The sequence below is a fragment of the Mercenaria mercenaria genome, chromosome 15 (assembly GCF_021730395.1).
Source record: "Mercenaria mercenaria strain notata chromosome 15, MADL_Memer_1, whole genome shotgun sequence".
Taxonomy (NCBI): domain Eukaryota; kingdom Metazoa; phylum Mollusca; class Bivalvia; order Venerida; family Veneridae; genus Mercenaria; species Mercenaria mercenaria.
The window spans coordinates 4,623,999-4,643,937 of record NC_069375.1 but is presented as its reverse complement, the minus strand read 5'-3'; the positions used below and the strand labels follow the sequence as shown (position 1 = coordinate 4,643,937).

Sequence of the window (19,939 nt, the reverse complement as noted above, 5' to 3'; positions counted from 1 at the left end):
AAAATACAAGGTACATATTAACTGCACAGTCTTGAACATGACTCAGTTTGCTTACAGTTTTTTATTTAATATTTATAACTACCAAGGGTAGATTTCAAAGAGCACCCCAAAACACAGCCATAGAGTAAAAGTAAGCTGTTGCACTTGACCACTACACAAGCAAATTTGATTAACTGGCATCCCCCGCCGAAAAGGTCTGTGATGAGGAATGGCAAAAAAATTATCTGGTAAAAGGTTAAAGATGTTACTAAGAAGCAAATACGTGAATGAAGTATTGCCATGTAATACAAAGTCCCCTACTGGAAGGCAACAAATTTTCTCTACTGCAGTATAACAAAATGAACTGATATCTGTCAATAATGTATAAACAATATTGTACTATATATACAATATGTTATAACAAAACACTTGGATTAAAATGTCTATGTATAAAAAAAAGCCTATAGTTGTTTTCATATAGCATTTTTTGGCCAATTATCAAAAAGGTATCATATAAGTTATTTATAGTAAAAAAAACAGGAGTGCAAGAATGTCACAATATACGCCCGTTATAGCAAATTTCTTTACACTAGCACCTGTATTTGCAAATGGAATTTTAATTCTGTGGTTGTGTAGTAATTATTGTAATTCTTTCGTTTTTCTGAATCCACACAAAAATCCTTACCTGAGTTAGAGATTGGTCAAAATACACCTCAAAATTGGATGTAACATGCATACTGTACCACAGGAAAGTGGTCTCGATTCTTTCCTATGACTAGTAATGAAAAAGTTACAATATGAGCTATTTATAGTAACAACAAAGGGAAGTAATTCTAAAGTAGGGACCTGCGCATGACACTTCCTCTCATGATGGTGTACAATTGTGCCAAGTTACATAAAAATCCCTCTATGCATGAAGAAGAAATGCTCTGGACAAAGTCATTCTTGAATTTGGCATTTGACCTCTAAGTGTGACCTTGACCTTAGACCTAGGGACCTTGTTCTTGCACAAAACAATCCGTTTTATGGTAGTGAACATTTATGCCAAGTTACATCAAAATCCCTCTACGAATTAAGAAGAAATGTTCCAGACAAAGTCTGACCTTTGGCCTCTATGTGTGACCTTGACCTTTGACCTAGGAACCAGGTTCTTGCGCATGACACTCCGTCTTATAGTGGTGAACATTTGTGCCAAGTAATATTAAAATCCCTTGATGAATGAGTTTTGGGCCAGACAGGAAAAAAAACCTATTGACATTTGACCTCCAACTGTGACCTTGACCTTTAAGCTAGGGGTCTGGGTTTTGCACACCACATATCATCTCATCATGGGAAACATTTGTGCCAAGTAATATTAAAATCCCTTCATGGATGGTAGAGTTATTGTCTGGACAGGAAAAAAGCCCTGTTGATCTGACTTCCAATTGTGACCTTGACCATGAAGCCAGGGGTCCGGGATTTCCACATGACATGTTGTCTTATCATGGGAAACATTTGTGCCAATTGATATTAAAATCCCTTAATGAATGACAGAGTTATGGACCGGACACAAAACAGAATCTGTTCATGCCATGTTAACATCTGACAGCCAAGTGTGACCTAGACCTTTGAGCTTGGGGTCTGAAATTCACACATGACATATTGTCTTACTATGAGGTACATTTTTGCCAAATAATATTAAAATCCCTTCATGGATGGCAGAGTTATGGACCAGACACGAAAAAAGCCTTGTTAACCTTGTGACCTTGTCCTTTAAGTTAAGGGTCCGGGGTTTGCGCATGACACGTCTCATCATTGGAAATATTTGTGCCAAGTAATATTAAAATCCCTTCATGGATGACAGAGTTATGCACCGCACACGAAATTGTGGACAGATGGAAGGACGGATGGAAAAGCGCATTCCTACATTTGAACTTAGAAGAACAGAATGACTTCCTTAAAAGAGCACAATCAAGTAAGATATCTTGAACATGGCTAGGGGAGAGTGGTTGCATGACTGGATGGAGTAGGGAGGTGGGGGAACGGTACAACTTCGCATGTTGATAAATATTCATGGAAAGTTTGAAAAAAAAAAAACATTTAAAATAAGGAATGTTTTTCTTGTTTTTTTTTTCTTGTTTTTTTTTTTGTTGTTTTTTTTTTTGTTTGGGGGGGGGGGGGGGGGGGGGGAGGGGTGACCAGGTGTGGGTACACAACTTTACATGTTTATAATAAATGTTCATGGAAAAGAATGAAAGAAGTTTAATGAAATTCTACCAATTGGTTGGTCTGTTATGTGCAAATCTGTGGATTTTTAAGCAATTAAAAGGCAATAACTCTTAAGTTAGTAAAGAGATCTGGATAAAATTGTGTGTGCCCAACCACATTATGGTGATCTAACTTCAATTTAAGTTTCATAGTTCTAGGTCAAATATGTCACAAGTTATGAAGCAGAAATTGCCACATTTATAGTACCCTGTACAGTTAACACAAGAAACTTCTAAGGGCCATAACTCTAGTGTTACAAGGGCAATCTGACTGAAACTTGATGGGCAGCATAACCTCATAGTGCTGAACATGTATATGAAGTTTTATTGAAATATTTCTAACCACTTCCTAGATATGGCTCCGAACAGACGGACAGATGGACGGATGGACAACACCAAAACTACATCCCTCGTCGGGGGATAATAACCAAGCTGGTTCATTAGACCAGTACATTATTAACCAAGCTGTTAGCTATCATTAACTCTTTATATATAGTGCATACCAGTTCTAAAGCAACAGAGACAAGAATCCTTTGCACTGCTTCTTGCACAAAACATGTCAAAACAGAAACAAAATATTATTCCTTTGCAATGAACTGTAACTTAGGAATTGCACATGGAGTTGTGCCAATAGAGCAGTGGTGCCCCCACTTTCTGTCAATGTACATTTGCTGACAATGCAAGATTAAGCAAACTTTCATTACAAAATTAATTACCTTAGGTAAGACTTTTTTCTTTTTTTGGAGTGGGGTGGGGAAGGTGGATCCCAAATTAATCCCTAGATGCACAAATTCATATGATGAACACGTTCTTAAAGTTTCTTGACTTTTGGACAAATGCTTTGAGATACTTGTGACAAACTTTTACGCAATTAATGCATATTTTTGACTGAGTCAAGAACCATAACTCTGGTCAAGCAGTGAAATCCTAAATGAAACCACCAGTGCAAAACACTGTATGACGATCCTGTAACATTTCATGATGCTAGGTCAAATACTTTTTAAGATACATGTGACCCAACTTTAAGGCCCTCTATGCATATTTTTAACTACATCTAGGGCCGTAACTCTTGTTAGGCTGGGCAAAACCCCAAACAAAACTCATGTGCACAACTTCACATGCTATACAACAATCCTATGTTTCTAGACTTAAGGCCTTATACTTTTTGCAATATTAACTTTTGAGCCCTTTACATATTTCAACTAAGTCAAGGGACATAACCCATGTCTTGCAGTGTAAAATTTCAAACAAAAACTCTGGTGCACCTCAATTGCTGAATAACAATTCTATAATGTTTTATTACCCTAGATCAAATATTTTTGAAAAACATGCAACACAACTGTTAAGCCTTTTAGGCCTATTTTCAAGGGCTATAATTTTGGCAAGGCAAATCTGAAACAAAATATGTTTGAATCATGTTCCAAGCAACTACATGTGTGGGCTCTTAATGCATGTTTTGACTGTCATGGGCGATAACTCTTGTCTCACTGAGTGAAATCCCAAAGAAAACCCCAAAATGGTTTTCGAGACTTGCACCGCAAGTTACAGACAGACATCCAGATGAACATACAGACATGTGGACAAGGGTAAATCAAAGTGCCCCACCAAAATGAATTTGGCAGTTGGTGGGTACAAAAATATATAAACACATAAATGTAACAATCAAAATCAAACTGTTTTGCAAATTTATATAGGAAATAAAAGTACCAGTATATCTTATATCACAATTGTAGGAAAACAACTGAAGCTAAATGTAAGAAAACATGTCATTTCTTTGTATATTACAAGACAGTTTTGTTTGGTACTATGATATTAACATGTTAGCCTGCTGGTGACAAGTGATTCTGCCACTGCAATCAGTGCAGACCAAGATCAGCCTGCAAATCCTGTTCGTTCAGTAAATTTTCAGTGGACACCCTTAATAATAAATGGTATTGCACAAATTGAATGATGGACCAGTCCATTTCAGAAATTTAGTAGGCTAAAAGGTTAATGAAGTATTGCCAAACAAGATATCTTACATATACCAATTATGTATAAACAATTGTATGCTATATAAACACATAAAAATGCAAAATGTCTAGGTTCAAATTAGCATATCTGGAAAACAAAAATGTAAATTGCCTATAATTTCATTAATCGCTACATCAGTTTTGAAACAAACTTGTTCTTAAACTGAATGAAAAAGCAGGACCTCTCAGAAGGACAAAGTGCTCGAATACCAAAATATAAATTATTACAAGGTAAGTATGTGTGAGAGAAATAAATGGACACCACCGTTTGACTATTTCAAAGCAATATGACTAAAAAAGAAACACATTTTTGTAATGAAAACACCGAGCCAACATTACTAGGTCATAGAGCTTTCTTAACATACTACATACAGACTTGAACTAGAATGTGTCTGTAGGACACAGGGTGTGCCCCCCATTGGTACATTTGTCACAAATAAGGGGCAATAATTCAAATGTTTGCAGTGTTAATGGGGTTAATGGGGTTTAGCCTAAACAAACATTTTATGAAAAAGATTCATTATTCTAGGCCATATATTTTTGAGCTATGAGCATCAAAAACAAAAAATCCACTACTTTGGCTATTTCAAGGGCCATAACTTTGTAATAAGTGCAAAGATTCTCAAGAAGAATGCCAAGTGTGAAAAGTCACCTCATGATGAAGACTCAAGCAAGGTTTCATGAATTTACATTAAATAATTTTTGAGCTAGGCATATAATTAGGTGAAAATGTGCATTTTTTTACTATTTCAGGGGCCATAACTTTCAAAAAAGGGGGTGGAGTCAGCCAAAAAATAAAAAATGATCAAGCTTATATCATGATAAAGACTTATGCAAGTTTTCAACCATTTATATTAAAAACTTTTTGAGCTAGGTGCGTCAAAAGGTGAAAATGTGCATTTCTGACTATTTTAGGGGCCATAACTCTGAAAATAGGGGGCAGAGCCAGACAAAAAATAGGAGGTGCACAGCTCCATGTCATGACAAAGACTCAAACAAGGTTCAATTAATTTATGTTAAATACGTTTTGAGCTAGGCACGTCACAAGGTGAAAATGTGCATTTTTGACTATTTCAGTGGCCATAACTCTGAAAATAGGGGCGGAGCCAGAAAAAAAATAGGAGGTGCGCAAGTTCATATCTTGATAAAGACTCACAAAAGGTTTAATCAATTTATATGAAATACTTCTGAGCTAGGTGCGTCACAAAGTGAAAATTGGCATTTTTGCCTATTTCAGGGGCCATAACTCTAAAAATAGGGGGCAGAGTCAAATAAAAAATAGGAGGTGCGCAAGTTCATATCACGATTAAGACTCATGCAAGGTTTCATGAATCTATATCAAATACTTTTAGAGCTAGGTGTGTAATAAGGTGAAAATGTCAATTTTTGACTATTTCAGGGGCCATAACTCTGAAAATAGGGGCAGAGCCAGACAAACAAGAGCTGTCGGAGGACAACAACGCTCGACTATTTAACAGCCTTGTCGCTTGAATGAATAAGAAAGTCGAAAAAAGGGGCATAATTTAGTAAAAAAGTAAAATAGGGTTATGGAACCTGCAAAGTGCTTATCAGCTCATGACAGTGGACAAGTGTATGAAGTTTCAATCCATTCCCATTAGTGGGTACTGAGATACCAGCTTACATATAAGAATTTAACCCAAAAACTCCTAAGTTGAAAAAGGGGCATAATTTTGTAAAATGCAAAGTTGAGTTATTGATCCTTTGCACTGCATGTCATATCATGACAGTGAACTAGTGTGTGAAGTTTCAATCCATTCCCATTAGTGGATACTGAGATACCAGCTTACATACAAAAACTTAACCAAAAATTTCTATGTTGAAAAAGGGGCATTATTTTGTAAAAAAGCAAAATAAAGTTATGGGACCTGCTTTGTGCATGTCAGATCATGACAGTGAACAAGTGTGTGAATTTCAATCCATTCCCATTAGTGAGTACTGAGATACCAGCTTACATACAAAACCTTAACCAAACAAGAGCTGTCCGTAAGACAGCCAAGCTCGACTATTCGAAATATTGACCCAGAAGCAGGAAAATATTACCCAAAAAAGTTAAATATCAAAAGAGTTTTAAGTTCAAAAGTGGGAATAATTTGACCAAAATGCATATCAGTTATGGGACTTGCTGCTATCAACTAGTTTTATAACCCTGAAGGCACATGAGAAGTTTCAATTCAATATCTGCATTAGTTTTGGAGATAGAAACTTGCATGTAAAACTTTAACCAGAATTTTCAAAGTCCAAAAGGGGGCATAATTTGCCCAAAATACATGCCAGAGTTATGGGACTTGATCCAGTGAGGTTAGTAATTGATCTAGAAAAAGAAAAAATAAGTTTCAAATCTATATGCATTTTAGTAATAGCTGTATGTACTTGCACGCAAAACTTTAACCAGAATTTGCTAAGTCCAAAAGGGGGCATAATTTGGCCAAAATGAAGGTCAGAGTTATGGGACTTGATCCTATCAACTAGTTTTATAACCCCCAAGACACATGTGAAGTTTCAAATCAATATCTGTATTAGTTTTGGAGATAATAACTTGCATGTAAAACTTTAACCAAAATTTTCTAAGTCTAAAAGAGGGCATAATTTGCTCAAAAAACATGTCAGAGTTATGGGACTTGACCCAGTGAGGTTGGTAATTGATGTAGAAAAAAATAAAATAAGTTTCAAATCTATATGCCTTTTAGAAATAGTTGTATGTACTTGCACGCAAAACTTTAACCAGAATTTTCTAAGTCCAAAAGGGGGCATAATTTGGCCAAAATGAAAGTCAGAGTTATGGGACTTGCTGCTATCAACTAGTTTTATAACCCCGAAGACACATGTGAAATTTCAAATCAATATCTGCATTAGTTTTGGAGATAGTAACTTGCATGTAAAACTTTAACCAAAATTTTCTAAGTCCAAAAGGGGGCATAATTTGCTCAAAATACATGTCAGAGTTATGGGACTTGACCCAGAGAGGTTGGTAATTGACCTAGAAAAAGAAGAAATAAGTTTCAAAGCTATATGCCTTTCATTGATGACTGTATGTACTTGCATGCAAAAACTTAACCAAGGTGTGACGCCGACGCCGACGCCGACGCCGACGCCGACGCCAGGGTGAGTAGAATAGCTAGACTATTCTTCGAATAGTCGAGCTAAAAATTCTAAGTCGAAAAAGGGGCATAATTTTGTAAAAAAGCAAAATAGAGTTATGGAACCTGTGCAATGTAAGTCAGTTTATCACAGTAAATAAGTGTGTGAAGTTTCAATCCATTCCCACAAGTGGTTACTGAGATACCAGCTTACATACAAAACCTTAACCAAAAATTTCTAAGTCAAAAAAGGGGCATAATTTTGTAAAAGAGCAAAACAGAGTTATTGAACCTGTGCAATGTAAGTCAGTTTATCACAGTGAATAAGTGTGTGAAGTTTCAATCCATTCCCACAAGTGGTTGCTGAGATACCAGCTTACATACAAAAACTTAACCAAATCGGGACGCAGACGCCGACGTGGACGCCGACGCATGGGCGAGTCCAATAGCTCTACTATTCTATGAATAGTCGAGCTAAAAATAGGAGGTGTGCAAGTTCATATCATGATAAAGATTCATGCATGGTTTCATGAATCTATATCAAACACTTTTTGAGCTAGGCGTGTCACAAGGTGAAAATGTGCATTTTTGACTATTTCAGGGGCCATAACTCTAAAAATAGGGGGCGGAGCCAGACAAACAAGAGCACTGCCTTGCGGGTGCTGACGCTCATCTGATTTTTTTTGTATAATAGAAATATTGTCTTACCCATGATTTTCTAAGTCTAAAAAGGGCCATCATTCTTGCAAAAAGCAGGATAGAGTTATGTTTCTTGATGTACAGTGTCCACTTATGATGGTGAAAAACTGTTGCAAGTTTTAAAGCAATAGCTTTGATAGTTTATGAGAAAAGTTGACTTAAACATAATATTCAACCAAGAAAATGATTTTTCTAAGTCCAAAAGGGGCAATAATTATTGCAAAAAGCAGGATGGAGTTATGTTGCTTGCTGTACAGGGTCAGCTTATGATGGTGAACAAGAGTTGCAAGTTTTAAAGCAATAGCTTTGATAGTTTAAGAGAAAAAGTTGACCTAAACATAAAACTTAAACCAAGAAATCTGATATTTTCTAAGTCCAAAAGGGGCCATAAATCTTGCAAAAAGCAGGATGGAGTTATGTTTCTTGCTGTACAGGGTCAGCTTATGATGGTGAACAAGTGTTGCAAGTTTTAAAGCAATAGCTTTGATAGTTTAGGATAAAAGCTGACCTAAACATAAAACTTAACCAAGAAAACTGATTTTCTAAGTCCAAAAGGGGCAATAATTCTTGCAAAAAGCAAGATGGAGTTATGTTTCTTGATGTACAGGGTCTGCTTATGATGGTGAACAAGTATTCCAAGTTTCAAAGCAATAGCTTTGATAGTTTAGGAGAAAAGTTGACCTAAACATAAAACTTAACCAAGAAATCTGATATTTTCTAAGTACAAAATGGGCTATAAATCTTGCAAAAAGCAAGATGGAGTTATGTTTCTTGCTATACAGGGTCAGCTTATGATGGTGAACAAGTATTCCAAGTTTCAAAGCAATAGCTTTGATAGTTTAGGAGAAAAGCTTACCTAAACATAAAACTTAACCAGGCAACGCCGACACAGACGCCGACGCCGACAACCGCTCAAGTGATGACAATAACTCATCATTTTTTTTTCAAAAAATCAGATGAGCTAAAAATAGGAGGTGCGCAACTTCATATCATGATAAAGACTCATGCATGGTTTCATCAATTTATATCAAATACTTTTTGAGCTAGGCGCCTCATGAACTTAGGACGGACGGACGGACAAGGCAAAATCTATATGCCCCCCACCACTCATGAGGGGCACAAAAAGCAAACAAGGTTATGGCACTTGTGCACTGGTATGTCATATCATGAGAATGAGCTGGTATGTTTTATTTTTCAATTGTAAAAGCTAACATAGAAACAAGTTGCTGCAACCAATGCCTTTGTGACTGGAATAACTCTACCAATCATGCAGTCCTGTACACCCATAACAGTAAGTCTGAGCCAAGTAGAAGGCTGGTAAGTCTTAACTGTTTGAAAGTAGTAAATAAAATTTTGGTCAAGAAATGGATTTCTATGAAATTTTAACATATGATCATTTAAACTTTATTATTACCTTCCTTCTGCCTATCTCGGTTGCGCAACTAAGAAAGATTTCAAATACATGAATTATGAAGCTACCAGCCAATTTAAACTTGCCATTTGGTTCATACTGTTGAAATACCTTAATACCTATCAAATGGTAATGTTAAACTAGACAATATTGATATTGAATGAAATACAATTTTTACACTTCCATATTAAAGGGTGGTAATCACAATATTTTATTTTAAAAAGAATACACATTTTTAACAAGGAAACTAAACTATGTGACTGACCTTTTTGTGTCCTAAAAGAATATATAACAAGAGCTGTCGGAGGACAGCAACGCTAGACTATTCAACAGCCTTGTCAATTGAATGAATACAGAAGTTGAAAAAGGGGCATAAATTTAGTGAAAAGCAAAACTGAGTTATGGAACCTGCATAGTGCTTATCAGCTCATGACAGTGGACAAGTGTGTGAAGTTTCAATCCATTCCCGTAAGTGGGTACTGAGATACCAGCTTACATATTAGAATGTAACCAAAAACTCCTAAGTTGAAAAAGGGGCATAATTTTGTAAAATCCGAAGTTGAGTTATTGACCCTTTGCACTGCATCTCATATCATGACAGTGAACAAGTGTGTGAAGTTTCAATCCTTTCCCATCAATGGATACTGAGATACCAGCTTACATACAAAAACTTAACCAAAAAACTGCTAAGTCCAAAAAGGGGCATAATTTAAAAAAAAAATGAATAGAGTTATGGGACCTGCTTTGTGCATGTCAGATCATGACAGTGAACAAGTGTGTGAAAGTTTCAGTCTATTCCCGTTAGTGAGTACTGAGATACAAGCTTACATACAAAACCTTATTATAACCAAAAGTTTCTAAGTCGAAAAAGGGGCATAATTTTGTAAAAACAAGAGGGTCATGATGACCCTGGATCGCTCACCTGAGTAATATGAGCTACATGTTTCAAATGTCAAACTGATGATAAAATACTAAGAAAGTCAGTAGGTCACATTCATGGTCAATAAAATTCAGTTTTGTGTGCAAAACTGTGTATGTCATCAAAATTTCAAGGTTGTATCTAAAAAAACAAGAAAGCAGGTCAGTAGGTCAAGGTCACAGTCAAGTGAAATCGTATTACTTGGGGTCATCAGGTAATTATAATTAAACAGTCTTGGAAATAGGATCAGATGATTTTTTAAGTATTTTTCCTATATAACTCGCATAGTAATTAAGTGACCCCAGGGCGGGGCCTCTTTTAACCCCAGGGGCATAATTTGAACAATTTTAGTAGAGAACTACTAGACAATGCATCACACCAAATATCAAAAGCCTAGGTCGTATGGTTTCAGACAAGAAGATTTTTTAAAGCTTTTTCCTATATAAATCTACATGTATATAAAACTTGGGACCCCCAGGGCTGGGCCTCTTTTCACCGAAGGAAACAATTTGAGCAATTTGGTTGAGGACCATTAGACAATGCTACAAACTAAATATCAAAGGTCTAAGTGTTGTGGTTTCAGACAAGAAGATTTTTAAACTTTCTTTCCTATATAAGTCTATGTAAAACATGGGACCCCCGGGGCGGGGCCACATTTGATCCTAGCAGATAATTTGAACAATCTTGGTAGAGGACCACTAGATGATGCTACATACCAAATATCAAAGCCCTAGGCCATACGGTTTTGTACAAGAAGATTTTCAAAGTTTTCCCTATATAAGTCTATATAAACCATGTGACCCCCAGGGCGGGGCCATATCTGACCCTAGGGGGCTAATTCGAACAAGTTTGGTAGAGGACCACTAGATGATACTACACGCCAGATATCAAAGCCCTAGGCCCTGTGGTTTTGGACAAGAAGATTTTTTAAGTTTTTCCTTTCGGTTGCCATGGCAACCAGAGTTCTGCATTGGATTCAATTCTTTGAACACCTTTGAAAGGGGGCCACCCAAGGATCATTTCTGTGAAGTTTAGTGTAATTCTGCCCAGTGGTTTTCAAGAAGATTTTTTTAGAAATTGTTGACGCACGACGCACTACAGACATCAAGCAGTCATATGACCTATCATGTGTCCGTGCGACGTTAAATCCAAACTAGAGTTGTCACAGGAGTGACGAATTATACCCCCACAATATGGCCTTGTCACAGAACTGAGCCAATGTCAAAACCGAACTTGCTTGACCTTTGACCTACTGACCATAAAATTAATAGAGGTCATCTGCTAGTCATGATCAACCTCCTAGGCCAAAGCATTCTCAAGTTATCATCCGGAAACCGTTTAACTGTTCCGAATCACTGTGACCTTGACCTTTGACGTACAGACCTCAAAGTCGAACTTGACCTGCATTTCATGATGTTACACCTGTGTACCAAAATTTATGATCCTAGGCCCAAGCGTTCTCAAGTTATCATCCGGAAACCATTAAACTGTTCCAAGTCCCTGTGACCCTGACCTTTGACCTATAGACCTCAAAGTCGAACTTGACCTGCATTTCATGATGTTACACCTGTGTACTAAAATTTATGAACCTAGGCCTAAGCGTTCTCAAGCTATCATCCGGAAACCGTTTAAATGTTCAGGGTCACTGTGACCTTGACCTTTGACCTACTGACCCCAAATTCGAATTTGACCTGTATTTTCTGATCTTACACCTGTGTACCAAAAATTATTTAAATTGGTCAAGTCTGTCTTGAGTTATCATCCGGAAACCATGCAAAATCAACAGACTGACCGACCGACCAACTGACCGCCAAGCTCACTCCTATATACCCAACCAAACTTCGTTTTGTGGGGGTATAACAAGAGGGTCATGATGACCCTGGATCGCTCACCTGAGTAATATGAGCTATATGTTTCAAATGTCAAACTGATGATTTTTAGAAAAAAATTTGGAAGACTTTCCGATGTACAATCAAGGAACCCCTGGGGCGAGGCCAATTTGACCCTGGGGGTCATGATTTGAATAAATTTTGTAGAAGTCTACTAGGCAATGCTACATGTCAAATATCTAAGATCTAGGCCTTCTGGTTTATTTTTAGAATTTTTTTCAAGATTTTCCTATGTAAACTCAAGTGACCCCTGGGGCGGGGTCAATTTTGACCCTAGGGGACATGATTTGAACAAATTTTGTAGAGGTCCACCAGGCAATGCTACATGTGAAATATCTAAACCCTAGGCCTTCTGGTTTATTTTTAGAAAATTTTTGAAGATTTTCCTATGTAAAATCGAGTGACCCCTGGGGCGGGGTCAATTTTGACCCCGGGGGTCATGATTTGAACAAATGTTGTAGAGGTCCATTAGGCAATGCTACAGGTGAAATATCTAAGCTCTAGGCTTTCTGGTTTATTTTTAGAAAATTTTTGAAGATTTTCCTATGTAAAATCAATTGACCCCTCAGGCGGGGTCAATTTTGACCCCAGGGTCATGATTTGAATAAATTTGGTAGAAGTCCACTAGGCAATGGTACATGTCAAATATCTAAGCTCTAGGGCTTCTGGTTTTTGAGAATATTGTTTTAAAGATTTTCCTACGTAAAATCAAGTGACCCCAGGGGCGGGGTCAATTTTGACCCCTGGGGTCATGATTTGAACAAATTTTGTAGAGGTCCATTAGGCAATGCTACATGTGAAATATCTAAGCTCTAGGCCTTTTGGTTTATTTTTAGAAAAATTTTGAAGATTTTCCTATGTAAAATCAAGTGACCTCTGGGGCGGGGTCAATTTTGACCCCCGAGTCATGATTTGAACAAACTTGGTAGAGGTCCACTAGGCAATGCTTCACACCAAATATCTAAGCTCTAGGGCTTCTGGTTTTTGAGAAGATTTTTTAAGATTTTCCTATGTAAAATCAAGTGACCCCTCAACTTGGTAGAGGTCCACTAGGCAATACTTTACACCAAATATCTAAGCTCTAGGGCTTCTGGTTTTTGAGAAGAAGTTTTTCCTTTCGGTTGCCATGGCAACAAGAGTTCTGCATGGAATTCAATTCTTTGAACAATTTTGAAAGGGGGCCACCCAAGGATCATTCCTGTGAAGTTCTGCCCAGTGGTTATCAAGATTTTTTTTACAAATTGTTGACAGACGACGGACATCAAGCTGTCACAATAGCTCACCTTGCCACTTTGTGACAGGTGAGCTAAAAAAAAAAAAAAAAAAAAAAATATTTTGCACTGACACATGATAGGTCATATGGCGACTTTCCAGCTTTAGAGTTATTGAACTTGTGCAATGTAAGTCAGTTTATCATAGTAAATAAATGTGAGAAGTTTCAATCCATTCCCACAAGTGGTTACTGAGATACCAGCTTACAAAACCTTAACCAAAATTTTCTAAGTAAAAAAGGGGCATAATTTTGTAAATAAGCAAAATAGAGTTATGGAACCTGTGCAATGTAAGTCAGTTTATCACAGTGAATAAGTATGTGAAGTTTCAATCCATTCCCACAGGTGGTTACTGAGATACCAGCTTACATACAAAACCTTAACCAAATCGGGATGCGGACGCCGACGCATGGGCGAGTCCAATAGCTCTACTATTCTATGAATAGTCGAGCTAAAAAGTGGAAAAAAAGTCTTAAAATGTTGCTTAAGTGTAAATGACCACCTTTAAGTTTCCTGTTTTTCTTGAACAAGCATACATTACATGTATTTCATTTCTTTTCTTTCTCTCACCAATAGTGTATTTTATGCAAATATGCTTAAATACATTATTGAAACATGTTTCAAGATTTAAACTGCAGTAATAATGTTCCTGCTACAGTGGAACTGTTTTTCAAAAATCTGACTGCTTTCAACAGATATGGGTATGTCTGTACAAATGTCCAACTTGCGAAAACTATTAACTTTAATCTCTTCATGTCTCAGAGATATTGTTCTGTAATATGTATATGTATAAACAAAGAAATGGTCAAAAAAAATGTCAACTGAAATGAGAAATAACTCAATGAATTATAAATGTATGTACAGTGTCAGTCCTCCTTGCCTGGAGTTTCGGACATCAGGGCGACATTTTCCAGTCGTGTATGCACAGCTGTGTAAGGCATTGTGGAGAGGACATTATTCGGACTAACAAGATCTGTTGTGGAGGGGTATATTCTGTTCTGTGGTGGTGTGCTGGAAACAAGGCTTGGGTAGTAGTGATACAGCGTGGAGTCTGTGCTGTAGCTAGATCTGTAACTGCTCGAGTCTAGAACGGAATTCTTGTTGGCATTGTAAGTGTTGAAGATCTGCTGTGCTGTATTGTAACCATCAGTGTAATTGGAAGGACTGTATACACCACTGAATGACTGAAAAAAGCATGATAAATTCTGCTTCACATAAGAAAAATAAACTGATATTTTTTAGTTTTCAATGAAGTATTGAAGTATTTTACATCATTCTGAGGTCTCAATGCATACTTAAAACACATCAACCAATTAATGTTTTTCATACTCAATCTAATTATCATTTGCTATGCATACTTATAGCAAATAATCCTGATAAACATGTTCGCCTATACAATCATTTAACAAGAGGGTCATTTTAACTGGAGTTTGCTTGTGCACCCCCTTCCCCACTCGCCAAGGCCAGTTTTAACCCCAGGGGAATAATATGACCAATCTTGATAAAATACAATAACTAGAGGCTTTTGTAGAAAAGCGCATGTCTCCCCCAATGCATGGCAGTAATAGGCAAGAAGTCAATAGGGGACAGGAGCGAAGGTCAAAGAGACACTGATGGCTGACTGCAATAAGGATCATCTACTCGGCATGTCCAATCATCCCATAAACATTCTGAACCTCTCGGTTCTCAAGTAATGGATTGGAAACAGTATTCCATGTTCTGGCCCGTGACCTTGACCTTTGATCATGTGATCCCAAAATAATTTGGGGTCATCAACTGTGACATCTGCTCTGCATCTCAAATCATCCTAGGAAGTTTCAACATTCTGGGTCAAGTGGTTCTCCAGTTACTGATGGGAAAGAGTTTTCCATGTTCAGGCCCCTGTGCCCTTAACCTTTGCTCAAGTGACCACAAAACAATAAGGATCATCTACTTGGTAAGTCCTATCATCCCAATAGGTTTTAAGGTTCTGGGCCAAATGGTTCTCAAGTTACTGACCAGAAACAGTTTTCCATGTTCTGGTTCCTGTGACCTTGACCTTTGATCAAGTGACCCTTAAAATAATCGGGGTCATCTACTCTGTAAGGCCTACCACTATTAAGTTTGAAGTTTCTTGGTCAAATGGTTCTCCAGTTATTGATCAAATATAAAGTGTGACAAATAGATTGCCCCTGTGACCTTGACCTTTGATAGAGTGACTCAAAAAACAATAGGGGTCATCATCTACTCTGTAAGTTCTATCACCCTATGAATTTTGAAGGTTCTAGGTCAAATGGTTCTCAAGTTACTGATTGGAAATGCATTTCCATGTTCTGGTCCCTGTGACCTTGACTTTTGATGGAGTGACCATAACATCAAAAGGGGTCATTTACTTTGCATGTCCAATCATCCTATTAAGTTTCAACATTCTGGGTCAAGTGGTTCTCAAGTTATGGATTGGCAATGGTTTTCCCTAAGCAAGTCTATGTGACTTCCAGGACAGGGCCACATCTGACCCAAGGGGAATAATTTGAATAATTTTGGTAGAGGACCAATAAATGATGCCAAATACCAAATATCACAGCCCTAGGACCTATGGTTTTTGACAAGATAATTTTCTATTTTTTTCCCTATATAAGTCTGAACAATATTGGACAATTTTGGTACAAGACCACTAGATGATGTTGTAACATACCAGATATCAAAGCCTTGAGGCCCTGTGGTTTTGGACAAGAATATTTTCAAAGTTTTTCCCTATATAAGTCTATGTAAACCATGTGACCCACAGGACAGGGCCATATTTCAGTGAATATGGTTGTTAATTATAAACTTTTTCTATAATAAAACCTAATAGCCTTAACCTTAAAATGCCCTACATACCTCAAAATCAGTATGACATTCAGCATTACTACAATATGAAGTTTTACACCAGTCCTGTAGATTTCAAGTATTCTTAAATAATCTATCAGAAATTGTTTCCACGCAACTCTCACCTTTCACCGATTTGCCTCTAAAAAAACTGGTTTGTCTGCTCCTCAGATGGAAACATCACAAGGTATAATAGATACAAGTCCAAAGGTTTTTCGAAAAAGTATAGCTCGAGCTCCACTCTTCTTTGATTATGGGCTTCTCCTTGAATGACTAATTTAATGCCATTATCAATACTTAACTTACTATACAACAAGAGGGCCATGATGGCCCTATATCGCTCACCTGTTATCATTGCACTTAAGGACAAGAAGGTCAAACAACAAAGGGAAGAAATTTAACCAAAAAGAAAACAAAATTTCTACAAGGAACAGATATGTCAAAATACACCTAAAAGTTGGAGGTACCATCCATGTTGTACCACAGAAAAGTGGTCTTGGTTTTTCCCTACAGCCAATAATAAAAAAGTTACTAAATACACTATTTATAATAACATAAAAGGGAAGTAATTAAAAATAAAAAAATAATGGAGGTAATTTGTCAAAAATTCAGTCAAAATTTATCTTCACTGATTGTCCAAGTCCATCTGTTGACATAAATGAAATTTCAGATCAGTATCTTCATTAGTTATGGAGATATACCCATTTTAATTTGAAATAAAGGGAGGTAATTTGACATAAAATCAGTCCATAGTTATCTACCCTGATTGTCTCAGTCCAACTAATGACAATAATGAAATTTCAAGTAAGTCCTATAAGTACTTACTGATATAAATCCATTTTGATTACAATCAGGGGAGGTAATCAGATATAAAATAACTCTGGAACCTACGACTGGATCTGACAGATTCATCATGGAATCCAAAATTTATTGTTGTTGAAGATATTTTGGAAGTTTGTATCAAATCAAACCATAAATGAAGTCTCTATATGGCTGCAAAAGCCAAAATAGCAAATTTTGGACCTTTAAGGGGCCATAACTCTGGAACCCATGCTGGAATCTGGCCAGTTCAAACAAAGACTGAAGATCTTGTGGTGATATAAGTTTTGTGTAAGTCTGGTTAAAATCAAATCATAAATGAAGCTGCTATTGTGCAAACAAGGTCAAAATAGCTAATTTTGGCCTTTTCAGGGGCCATAACTCTGGAACCCATAAAGGGATCTGGCTGGTTCAAACAAAGAACTGAGATCTTATGGTGAAACAAGTTTTGTGCAAATTTGATTAAATTCAAATCATAAATGAAGCTGCTATTGTGCAGACAAGGTCAAAATAGCTAATTCTGGCCCTATCAGGGGCCATAACTCTGGAACCCATAATGGAATCTGGCCAGTTCAAGAAAGGAACCAAGATTTTGTGGTGATACAAGTTGTGTGCAAGTTTGGTTAAAATGAAATCATAAATGAAGCTGCTATTGTGCAGACAAGGTCAAAACAGCTAATTTTGGCCCTTTCAGGGGCCATAACTCTGGAACCCATTAAGGGATCTGGCCGGTTCAAGAAAGGAACCGAGATCTTATAGTGACACAAGTTTTATGCAAGTTTGGTTAAAATCAAATCATAAATGAAGCTGCTATTGTGCAGACAATGTCAAAATAGCTAATTTTGGCCCTTTCAGGGGCCATAACTCTGGAACCCATAAAGGGATCTGGCTGGTTCAAACAAAGAACTGAGATCTTATGGTGAAACAAGTTTTGTGCAAATTTGATTAAATTCAAATCATAAATGAAGCTGCTATTGTGCAGACAAGGTCAAAATAGCTAATTCTGGCCCTATCAGGGGCCATAACTCTGGAACCCATAGAAGGATCTGGCCAGTTCAAGAAAGGAACCAAGATCTTATGGTGATACAAGTTGTGTGCAAGTTTGGTTAAAATAAATTCATAAATGAAACCACTATCGTGCAGACACGAAATTGTGGACGGACGGCGGACGACGGACAAAGGGCGATCACAAAAGCTCACCCTGTCACTACATGACAGGTGAGCTAAAATGATGAATGTTATACCTTTTCTTCACTGCGGGTGTAAGATTTACTGTACGGCTGTGCCGTGTATGTTGATGGTACTACATCTGTATGACCTGCCACTGGAAAATATATTATTTTGATTAATTATTACCCTGATTTAAGCATTATTTCATATTTGTGACAGAGCATGAGATTTTGGGTCCAAATGCAATTTTGGTCAAAAATGGGGTTTTGGGCTAATCTGACAGACTGATCCCGTTCTGAGTAAAAATCTTCAATTTGACAACAAAAATCAGTCGTTGTCATGGAGATATTACCACTTTTTGGACACCATGTTTTTGTCTAACTGTATCAAAATTGAGGCAGTATATCTTAATAATGACACCATATTTAAATAATATCAAGATAAAATACATGATAAAATAACAGAAGCAACATGCAATTAATGGAATGTATTTCTTTTTGTCTCTTTCTTTCATGTAGTATAAAAATATTTATGTTCTAAAAATCGTTTCTATAGCAACACTGTTGTTTAACCTCTTTTTTAACAGTCTCTTGATGAATCTAGCAATAAATTACATAGAATGTGAAATAAATACACAATTAACTTTTTCTAGTGTGCTAACAGTTTACAGACAACTGTTTTATGACCTTCTTCTGGACAAGATACAGAATTTATTTGATATCAAATTGGACAACATCCCAAAACCTAGGACATTAATCTTATTATTATAGACACCTTATCTATTTAAAAACAGTAAGAAAGAAAATCAGGCAAGAAGATATAATTAATAGACTGTTATTATCAACTGTGAGTTTGCTAAAATTTCAAAAGACTTAGATATACTGATCAGTGAATAATTACCATGGCAACGATGTGGTATTTTCTTACAAAAATACTAACATTACCATGGCAACAATGTGGTATTTTCTTACAAAAATACTAACATTTTTGGCAATTTCTTTGTAATAAATTGAATATTGGAAGTGTTTTTCCATATATTTACATCAAAAGCTGTCTGTTTTCTTATTTAAAAGTAAGAGAGTAGACATCATTCCGTGAAAATTAATGTAATATGGTTTGAGAAATACATAATTTTCAGATACACCTCTCTCAGTTACAACTATTGCCATTTTAAGGCAGGCTTGTGTAATAACATAGTGCTTTGTTGATGCAATTATAACATATGAAAATATATTCACTAACATAATACAGCTTAACATATATAACATATAAACATGAAAGATGTTGTTTACATATGATGATATCCAAAATAATTTAAAAGTTAAATTAATGTTACCATGGCAACAATGCACTTTTTTCTTAAAATGGTAGTTTTTTTGTAAATTTTCCAGAAAGAATCAGAACATTCATTTAGCATCTGTTCAGTATACATTTGTTTTACACCACAAATGGTCAATTCCCAAACGAAAAAAAAGGGGAAACAAAACACTTAAACAAAACATTAATACTATACTGTGTTTTGATGATGTTTTATTAGTATAGCAAATGACATGCAAATGAGGTAACAAAACACTAACAA

General features: G+C 36.5%; 1 protein-coding gene across 1 annotated transcript in view; it reads right to left on the bottom strand.

The window, feature by feature from the left end:
- Window positions 1–13,358: 13,358 nt before the first annotated feature.
- The window catches only part of LOC123559566 (uncharacterized), a 32,042-nt gene continuing 25,461 nt past the window's right edge, over window positions 13,359–19,939 (bottom strand). Inside the window, exons 8-9 of the mRNA XM_045351501.2 lie at window positions 18,435–18,514; window positions 13,359–14,708 (exon numbers count right to left, since the gene is read on the bottom strand). Coding sequence (XP_045207436.2) covers window positions 14,391–14,708; window positions 18,435–18,514 — 398 coding nt within the window. The 3' untranslated portion in view covers window positions 13,359–14,390. The remainder of the gene's footprint in view (window positions 14,709–18,434; window positions 18,515–19,939) is intronic.